This window comes from Geospiza fortis, unplaced genomic scaffold (genome assembly GCF_000277835.1).
Source record: "Geospiza fortis unplaced genomic scaffold, GeoFor_1.0 scaffold1, whole genome shotgun sequence".
In the NCBI taxonomy this organism is placed as follows: Eukaryota; Metazoa; Chordata; class Aves; order Passeriformes; family Thraupidae; genus Geospiza; species Geospiza fortis.
The window spans coordinates 8,138,192-8,147,596 of NW_005054320.1; the positions used below are offsets into that span (position 1 = coordinate 8,138,192).

The 9,405-nt window shown below is 47.4% G+C and overlaps 2 protein-coding genes across 2 annotated transcripts in view; one reads left to right on the forward strand and one right to left on the reverse strand.

Moving 5' to 3' along the window:
* Window positions 1-241, reverse strand: part of CDCA3 (cell division cycle associated 3) — a 3,652-nt gene extending 3,411 nt beyond the window's left edge. Inside the window, exon 1 of the mRNA XM_031056718.1 lies at window positions 84-241. Coding sequence (XP_030912578.1) covers window positions 84-241 — 158 coding nt within the window. The remainder of the gene's footprint in view (window positions 1-83) is intronic.
* USP5 (ubiquitin specific peptidase 5) overlaps window positions 118-9,405 on the forward strand; it is a 14,645-nt gene continuing 5,357 nt past the window's right edge. Inside the window, exons 1-11 of the mRNA XM_014306855.2 lie at window positions 118-139; window positions 960-1,085; window positions 1,382-1,448; window positions 4,236-4,369; window positions 4,689-4,834; window positions 5,760-5,944; window positions 6,511-6,605; window positions 7,112-7,305; window positions 7,458-7,529; window positions 8,738-8,819; window positions 9,026-9,151. Coding sequence (XP_014162330.1) covers window positions 987-1,085; window positions 1,382-1,448; window positions 4,236-4,369; window positions 4,689-4,834; window positions 5,760-5,944; window positions 6,511-6,605; window positions 7,112-7,305; window positions 7,458-7,529; window positions 8,738-8,819; window positions 9,026-9,151 — 1,200 coding nt within the window. The 5' untranslated portion in view covers window positions 118-139; window positions 960-986. The remainder of the gene's footprint in view (window positions 140-959; window positions 1,086-1,381; window positions 1,449-4,235; window positions 4,370-4,688; window positions 4,835-5,759; window positions 5,945-6,510; window positions 6,606-7,111; window positions 7,306-7,457; window positions 7,530-8,737; window positions 8,820-9,025; window positions 9,152-9,405) is intronic.

The window sequence follows — 9,405 nt, forward strand, 5'->3', positions numbered from 1 at the left end:
TGGCCTGGCGGGCGGGGGGCGAGGCGCTGCTGTGTCATTAAGATGGCAGTGGTCCCTTCTCCAGCCGTCTCCACCCCGCTGACATCCCTGCGCTTCCCCCGCTTGGCCTAAGGGGCGGCGAAGGCAGCGGGAGGGCGAGGTGCTCCTTGCGCTTCTTGGAGGGCGCCCGTCCGGGCTGAGCCCCATCCCGCAGAACTGGGCTGGAGCTGGGAGATACGGGTCCTTCGGCGCAGCGCCACATGGCATCCTGGCCTTCTTGCCCTCCCCGAGCTCTACAGGGATGTCTGACCCTGCACTGCCCACTCTGTCTCAGTCCCAGCAGCTTCTGAGTGGTTTCGCTCCTTCCCAGCCCTTTCATTTGCAAGGGCTGGAAAGGAGCAAAACCCCCTGCCCCTTCAGTTTGAAAAGGGTATCTGCTGAATGAGTGTGGTGTTTTCCAGCTGCTGATGGGATGGTGGGGCACATTCTGTATCTGTTTCCAAGCTGCTCACAGGCTTTTGAACACAACAGCAAAAGTAAACAGTGGTCTGTTAACCTTCCTCACACTGTAGCTTGGCAGCATTCCCTATGGCACTGGGAGTCATGTGTTTGGACAGGGTGCCACAGTTTTGCTGGTAATGATTGTACCATGCTCTGAACTTGTAAACTGTGTGTGCTAGGGGCCTTTTACAAGGTAAACTCTTACAGAAACTCAGGCTTTCCTGATTTGGTAGCATCCTGCCATAAATGAACACACAAATAGTTTTTTAAATACATCATCATGACAGGAGTACCTGTTCTTCTGGGACAGCCAGGCTGGGGCTTGCCATCCTATTTCTTACTAGCTACTTGTGGCTGTTATGTAGGAATGAGCTGTTGCTATGACTTAATGAATAATGACTAGTCTGCCATGCCTGTCCTAGCAGCTGGAATGCCATTCCTGACCACCTCCCTTCAGTTTTGTCCGTCCTTCCTTCCAGGAGTCAGATGGCGGCTTGTATATCTGCATGAACACGTTCCTGGGCTTTGGGAAGCAGTATGTGGAAAAGCACTATCAGAAAACAGGCCAGCGGGTCTACCTGCACCTCAAAAGAACACGTAAACCGGTAAAAAATAAAAATGCATGCACTCAAACTTGTTCTGAAATTGAGAGCCGGGCTGTGTCTGTGTATTCCATCAGATACATGGAATCTCTCCTGAGATACAGCTGTTGTTTTTCCTGGTGAATTGAGGGACACCAGTGCTTCAGTTCTGTTTGTGCTGAGTTGTTGTATGGATTGCCCGCGTTGTTTCTGCCTGGTTTCCTTCTGTTTTCAGAGTAGCTTGATTTCAGTCCCTAAGGCTTACTACAGCGTGCCTGTCCCCTTAACTCTTATTTCCCTATTTCTTCTCAATGCCACAGAAGGAAGAAGACACCAACTCCAGTGCTGGGGACCCTCCAAGGAAGAAACCAACTCGCTTGGCCATTGGTAAGGAAGCACCTAAGTGCTGTATGGTCCCTGTGTTCAGGCAGGAGCTGCCTGGTTTGTCTCTTCTTGGCTAGTATGCCTGGCCAAATTCAGACTTCACGTTTTCCAGTGTGTCTGGGGTGAGCAGTTTCTGTAGAACAGTTATTAAGGTGGTAGTTGTGTTCTGTGTCCAGAGTTGCATCTTGTTTTCTGTGTGTAAGTATATTTATTATCCTCTGCCATGACCCTGCATGCCTGGCTCAGCTTGGTGTGGAGATCACCAGACTGGGACTGTTGCTTAAGCACAATGTGCCCAGCATGGGGCTGAAGTAAGTTTGAGAAAATTTATGTCTGAGAAAAATCAGCTTGAAGGTCCTGGCAGATAAACTGTTTTTAAACTCCTCTGATATTGAGCTAGCACTATTGATACAGGTGGGGAAGAAATCAATGGGGAATGCTGCATTAACATTTTTGGTTCATTAGGTCTTACAAGGCTGATACTGGAGCAAATACATATGGACATTAAAACATAAAAAATATTTTAAATATTCCTTTTTTTGGAAGAATAAGGCTGGTGTTCCCATTACTGTCTTTCGCTGACTGAGAGGGCTGTCATGGTAATCAGTGGAGATGCTGCTTGTTTGGAGCAGCCTCAGCTGGTAATTTCTGAGCCATTATGGAGACACATAAAGGAAGGAACAGGAACATTTGTAGCAGTAAGAGGTTCTTGGCTTGCTGGGAGCTGACCACTAGAGGGAAATCCAGAATCTGGACTGTGAATGTCTTGATTTTGGCTCACTTTTTCCCTAGAGTAGACGCCCAGTGACTCGTCTACTGCCAGAGGACAAACACCACTATTAAGACTGGCAGCTGCTCCCTGTTTTGCTGGTGAGCTGAATAAAGCCCCAAAGATCACTTCTAGCAAAATTGAGGCTGGAATCTCTGTTTCTTCAGATAGCCAGAGCTTTTATGTATAAATATGATTATGGTGCTTTGGGAGAGATGAGGCCTGGTCTGCATTATGAATTATTTCTGCACCCTGAAGTCCACAAAGGTCTTGCAACAAGTGTTGTCAGTGGGTTGGCAAATACCTGCCTGTGATAACAGCTTAGTGGTGTGAATGGAGCAGGAGAGCATAAAAGAAAGTATTGGCCCTGTGAGACAATGGTCTCAAGTTCAGGAGAAGTTTTTTTTAATCTTTGTTTTAGCTGAACTGTGGTGGTATAGCTAATCCTGACATGGGAGATTTTTTTAAAGTACTAGAAAGATTTGTGAACAAAATGTAGCCCTTGATCTCTCTGTAGCTCACTTCCCCCTCTCAATGAAAGATCCACAGTGCTTGCCTCCCATGCCTGCGTGTTGGTGGTTGGATTTTTGTGGGATGTGGTACTTAGGTACCACCATGGAAAGGGAGGCAGTGTACCTCAGGGCAAGCTGGTGGCTACAGACCCTCTTCCTCATCTGGAGCCTCAGAAGGCTCACATAAGCACCTGAGGGGGACATCACTAATCTGGTTTGGTTTGTTTAGGGTTCAGGAATTGTGTAATGCCCTGGGGGGTTGTCTATTGCTTTACTCTATGAGGTGATGACAGGAAATCTCTGTGCTGTGCTGGAGAGGCATAGAAGAGGATGATCTAGGTATGTTGTTGCATGACGCTGGTGACTCTTTTCTACAATCGTGTTCATATGCAGCAGTTTGTGCATGGTGTAAAAATTGTAGGTATCTAAGGAGGGGGATATCATGGGACTGGATGTTTCTGACAAGAATGTTTTAAGGAAATGCAGTAGTGATTATCAGAACTGTGTTGCACACAGGATTCTTGAGGCAGAGGCACTGAGCAGCAAAAGCTTTTCTTCCCTTCAGAGATTTGTTGCAGCTGCAGATGTTCATATATTTGTTGCAGAGATTATTGCAGTCACAGTGTGCAATTTTTCCAGGAATAAATGAAATTCAGTTTAAAAACACAGGGGGTTTAGGCTGCTAATTAGCCATGTGTCTTCTGCCTGTTTCCTTTTGGGACGTAGGATGTGAATATCTGCAGAACCGAGAAGGCCAAGCTTTTCCTCTGAGTACCTATATAATCCAAAAACAGTAGGTGGGGGAAGCTGCAGAAACTGCAGATGTTTTGGTGGGCATCCATGATGGCTCTTTACAACTGGCAAATAACCTTTTATGTATGGATCTCCAGTTTCTGGTGCAACCTCTGGAGAGCACAGCTAGGTGGACATGGAAACCACTATCACTGTACCTTTGCTCAGACCTTTTCTGCAATTCTGGATGTTCTGGTTCCAGAGGAACTCCTGGTTCTTCTTGCTCAAGTGCAGGACTCTAGACTGTTCTTTCTGGAAAAGGCAAGAAAGAGAGGCAGGCTTCTTAAAGATGATGAGAGACCTGACCTTTGCCCTGTCTTACAATATGATCTCTTCATGCACATCTCCACTCGTTGTCTTGAGTATTCTGCTTAAGGTTGAACACCCGTGCTTTATCTTGGCTCTCTTCTGGCCAATACCTCTCTAGAGGAGGTTTGGTTTTCTTCCTGCTTGTAGCCTGAGTCTGGAGATTGTTTTTAAGCATCTGTAAAAAGAGCTGGGAAAAACAAAATCTATTGTCACTAGGCTTATAATTGTTCCTGTGAAGTCCACATCACCAGCAGAAGCTCTGGGATCCAGAAGTGGAAGAAAGATTGTGGTTCGCTGATTTAGATTGTTGTCTTAGTCATGGTGCCTTATTTAATGTAAGCTGTGGGGAACGAAGCTTTTTAAGCTCTTTGGTTTCACCTGTTACCACAATGCTTTTTCTTCTTGTAGGTGTAGAAGGCGGATTTGACATCACAGAAGAAAAGTTTGAATATGATGAAGATGTAAAAATAGTGATTTTGCCAGACCATTTGGATATTCCACGTGATGGGCTGGAGGGACTACCAGACATGGTCAAAGACAGGGTATGTTTGGCTGGAGGGCTGTGCTTACTGTTGATGAGGAAACGTACCACTGCAGAGAAGGAAACTGCCCTGTAAAAGGGATCCTCAGAGCTGCTGTGAAGTCTCAGCTGGCAGTCACCAGGATTGCTCTGCATTTACACAGTGCTGTATATATATAATATATATATGTATATTACAGAGTTCTGTCTGGTGTGTGACTGAGGTTCCCAAAAGTCCTACTAACTTCCCTAAATGTGGAGTGCTGTGACACTGGAAGCTTCTTGTGCCTTTACCATGGTAGGCCAGCCCTTCATGTTTTCTCCTGCTGTCCTGGTTCCAGATTGCCAGTGCAATTGAGGCCATCCTGACAGCAGATTCAGCCTCACGGAAGCAGGAGGTGCAGGCCTGGGATGGGGAGGTTCGCCGTGTTTCCAAGCACGCTTTTTCCCTGCACCAGCTTCAGAACGATGTCCGCATCCCACCGTGGTGAGCATAGTACTGGAACTTGCTGTGGCACTCGTGTCCCAGGCCCTTCTCCTGTGCTGGGTTGCAGCCGCAGATGAGACTTCTTTTGGGAGTCTCCAGGTGTGCCTTGTTGTCGGGGTCTCTAGCTGGTCAGAGTGACCCCGAGATGTGTTAGAAAGTCTCTTTTCCCAGCCTGGAGGTTGAAGAAGGAGTCAGGGCTCTTCATTTCTTGGTCTCAAGGTTGTTTATTGTATCTTAGCTATAAAATTCTTTCTCCTGTCCTGTCGAGGTCTGCTCAGCAAGACAGCCCAGGCACTCTACCTGTCCCTGGAGTGGTGTTATGTCTTTATACTAAAAACTACGTATACAATATTTACAATTACTTTCCAATACCTATCACCTATGTTAGACAGTGAGCTTCTACTCTAAGCCAATCTAAAAGTGCCAACATCACAGCAGAAGATGGAGGCCAAGAAGAAGAAGAAGGAGAAAGTCAGGACACACCCAGATCCCTCCATCTTGCCCTCTGAACCTCCATTCTAAAGAGCCCCAAAATCTACTTTTTCACCTTGTGATAAATTCACTATCATTCTACTTGATTTGTCGTGGCTTGCAGTTCTTCATCTAAGGTTGGTAACTTGCTCCACGAGTCATAATCAAAACCACAGGCATTTTGGGCTGTGTGCCAGGGTCTCTGAGACCCCTGGCAGGGGTCTTGGCTGCTCAGGACAGCCAGGGGGATGTCCTGGGTCCTGACACCTTGTCACAGTGGATTCAGAGGAGATGGCACACTAGGGTATGTCAGGATTCTCAGTGTTCTGTAGTAGAAGAGGAATGGGATCACTTACACTACGGATATTGCAGTGGGCAGCAATGGCGAGGGCTTGGGAGGTAGAACCTAGAGATTTTCCCTCTGACCTCTTTTTCTCTGTTTCCTTGTCAATAGTGGCTGGAAGTGCAGCAAGTGTGACATGAAGGAGAACCTGTGGCTGAACATGACTGACGGAGCCATCCTCTGTGGTCGGCGCTACTTCGACGGCAGCGGCGGCAACAACCACGCGGTCGAGCACTACCGAGAAACCGGCTACCCTCTGGCTGTGAAACTGGGAACAATCACTCCTGATGGGGCAGGTGAGAACGGGGCTCCTCCCAGGCTTAGGGAGGCCAGGCACCTCTCAGGCTGATGCAGATCTCTTGCAGGTATCAGGGTGGTGTTGGCCATCTTGTGACCCGGAACACACAGTGTCATCCCATTGTGAACTTTGCCTCTCTGACCTGCTGCTTGTGTGAGGCAAAGAACGAGCTGATAAAAGAACCTCGCCTTCCTCTGCCCCTCCCTTGTAATTGGGAGCTTTTAGAATAGTTATCCAGGTTGCCATCTGATTTTCTGTGTTGGAGTGTTTATTAAAGAATCATGTGTTCAAATGAGCAGAGAGTATATGGCACAGTAACCCACTTTCATTACTCCTGGCATAAGTGTACCTCTGTACCCTGATCAGTAACAAAGTTGTTTTGTCACATGTTCAGGAGGATTTAGAACACCATTCTGTCTGTTAATGTTATTCCACTGAGAAAGGGCAGAAAGTCCAATGGCTCAGTTTGTCAAAACTCCCAGTTCTGAGTGCTTTCTTCATCCAGCTGTGAATTTGAGATCACAGGCCATTATAAGTTCCTTTTTTTTCTGTTTTCCTGCATAGATGTCTACTCCTATGATGAGGATGACATGGTGTTGGATCCCAACCTGGCAGAACACCTGGCACACTTTGGGATTGACATGCTTAAGATGCAGAAGGTGAGGAGGAAGTGGTGTCCTCCATAGGCCCAGAGGGAGAGAAGCAGCTCTGAGGTGTCTTTTCTAGATTCCAACTTTCTGTGGCTATACAGAACCATTACTGGTCAAGAAACCTTGGGGGTTTTTTGTCACATATAGAGTTGTGTCATCTGCCTCTCTTCTTTGATTGCCTTTTTTGCCTTTCTTTCATGTCCCTCAGGATTATTTCCCTGAGATTATGTGTCAGTACTGTGGGCAGGGAGGCTGCCAGGTGCTGACCTTTTTTTGTTAGTGTGTGGTTTCCATGCCTCTTTCTAGGGAATGGTTCAGATTTCTCCCATATTTCTTTTCCCTCATCTTTCTGTCCCAGGTATTCTTATATATGGAAACAACTCTTTTTCTTCCTCCTCCACTTACAGAATAAACCAGAATGGATTGACTCTATTTCTCTACAGCATTGCACTTTTCACACCTCTGATGTTGCCTTGAGCCTTCTTTGAGGATTTTCCTGTTCTTTCCCTCTGCAGACAGACAAGACAATGACAGAACTGGAAATAGACATGAACCAGCGCATTGGCGAGTGGGAGCTCATCCAGGAGTCTGGTGTTCAGCTCAAGCCCCTCTATGGGCCTGGGTACACTGGCATCCGTAACCTGGGCAACAGTTGCTACCTCAATTCTGTGATGCAGGTGCTGTTCAGTATCCCAGACTTCCAGAGAAAGTAAGTGAGCTTAATCACTCCTTTCCATTAGTCTGGGATCAGTACAAAGGTCCCCTTGGGCTGGGCGCTTCTGTGGCAGTAATCATGCTCAGAACTGCATTTTTACCAGATGAAGCTGCATATCCCTTAGATTGCTCTGTTTTGCTCTGCAGGTATGTGGACAAGCTGGAGAAGATATTCCAAAGTGCACCTTCGGACCCCACGCAGGATTTCAGCACACAAGTGTACGTAGAATTTTGGTGAGAGAAGGAAGGCTGAGGCTGCCTGGATGCATCCCCTCTGTGCTGCTTTGCTCCAGGGTTCTCCCTCAAGCCTCACCTCTCTTTCCTTGCCTGTCACCAGAGACACTGATCCTCAGTGATCAAGGAGGATCTAAGCCCAGGAAGTTCAGCTGAATGCCCTGGATGGAGAGGACAGAGTGCACCCCCTGTTCATGAGAGGCTCTGAAATGTATTATGTGTGGGGGGATTTCTGGGAGGCAGCTTCTGTCTGCATAACAGTTAAAAGGGGCTTGCTCTCTTCAATGGAGGGAGGTTGTAATGGGGATATGTAGGTTTAGGCAGCTCTATTCTCAGTGGTTAACTTATGTATGCTAAAAGAGGCTTCCCTCAAGTGTGGAGAATATGCAGAAGAAGGGACACAATTTGGGAGGGGATTGCATTTCAAAGATGTCAAGTCTGTGCTGCAGCTGCTTTCAAACAAGCATGTGGAAGTTTGGGGTGGAGGAATGGAAGGTGGCATTTGTGGACAGGGAGTTCAGTGGTACAGGAGGATTCTAAATTTGGGCAGCCTGGAGTGAGGTGTTCACTGCGAGGGAATTAAGGTGAGACAGCCAGAAAGATGATTGCCTGGGCAAAGGGAGGAATTGGTAAGGTTTGGTTCCAGACGAGTGGCAATATGGCAATAATGATGGGGAAGGACTGGAGTGAAATGGAATAGCAGGAGGCTCTGGGCATAGGAATAAATCTCTGAACACACACTGTTGTCCATTAAGTGCCTGATGCAGTCAATCTTTCCTCTGGGAAAACGTGACCAGTCTGCTCAGAGCAGTGCTATTTCTGGCTCAGACAATTTCTCTGTGCCTGTTGTCTCCTGCACAGTCAGACACTGCTCCGTTCCCCCATCAGGCTGCAGCTGAGCTTGGCTCTTGCACAGCTGCTCTGTAGCTCAGCACCAGCTGTTCCTTCTTGTTCTGCTCAGTGTGCAAGCAGTGGTTGGGATTGCCACCCTAAAGCCCTGGTAACTTTGAAGTCAGTGATGTCTCCAGGGGCCAGAGGGCAGACCACAATAAGATAATCTTGCCTGGTGCAGCAGAGAGAGCTATTACCTGTGAGACTGACATCTCAGTGTTAAAGCTGGATGGGTTGATGTGGCTCCTGGAGCATGTGAGATTGAAGAAACATTGATACTGACAGTGACTTTGTCCTTCCAGAGCCAAACTGGGCCATGGCCTGCTTTCTGGGGAGTATTCAAGGCCAGCTTCTGCAGATGGGGAGCAGCAGCCTGATCAGAAGGTGAGGCTTGGATATGGCATCCTCTTGCTGTGTGTGTTTTATGAGGTATTGTGTATGCAACAAGTCTTCTTTCTGAAAACATGTGCTGGGGCTTATTGCAAGGCATGTCACCTGAAGAAAAGCATGGCTAAGAATAGAGTGCTACATGCCAGGACACGTGCTTGGCAAATTATGACCACCTTCCTCTTCCACATTGTTCTTTTCAGGGTATGCAAAATGGCATTGCTCCACGCATGTTTAAGTCCCTCATCGGAAAGGGGCACCCAGAATTTTCCACTAACCGACAGCAGGATGCCCAGGAATTCTTTCTGCACTTCATCAACATGGTGGAGGTAATGGTTGAGTCTATCTGGCAAATCATGGAAAAGTCCAGCTTGATTTTCTTCCCACAGCAAGGAGTGAGGAGTGGAGGTGAGAAGCTGGTAGTCAGAGCAGAGAGAGGGAGAGAACACAGGGAAATGGGCCTTCTAGCACTTGCCAGGGTGGAGAAGAATAGGTGCTTGGCCATGTTTTCAGGGCTGATTCCATGGAGAAATCTCTTTTGGGAGTGGCACAGCTGGAGGTGTAAAGTTTCTTCTGTAGGAGC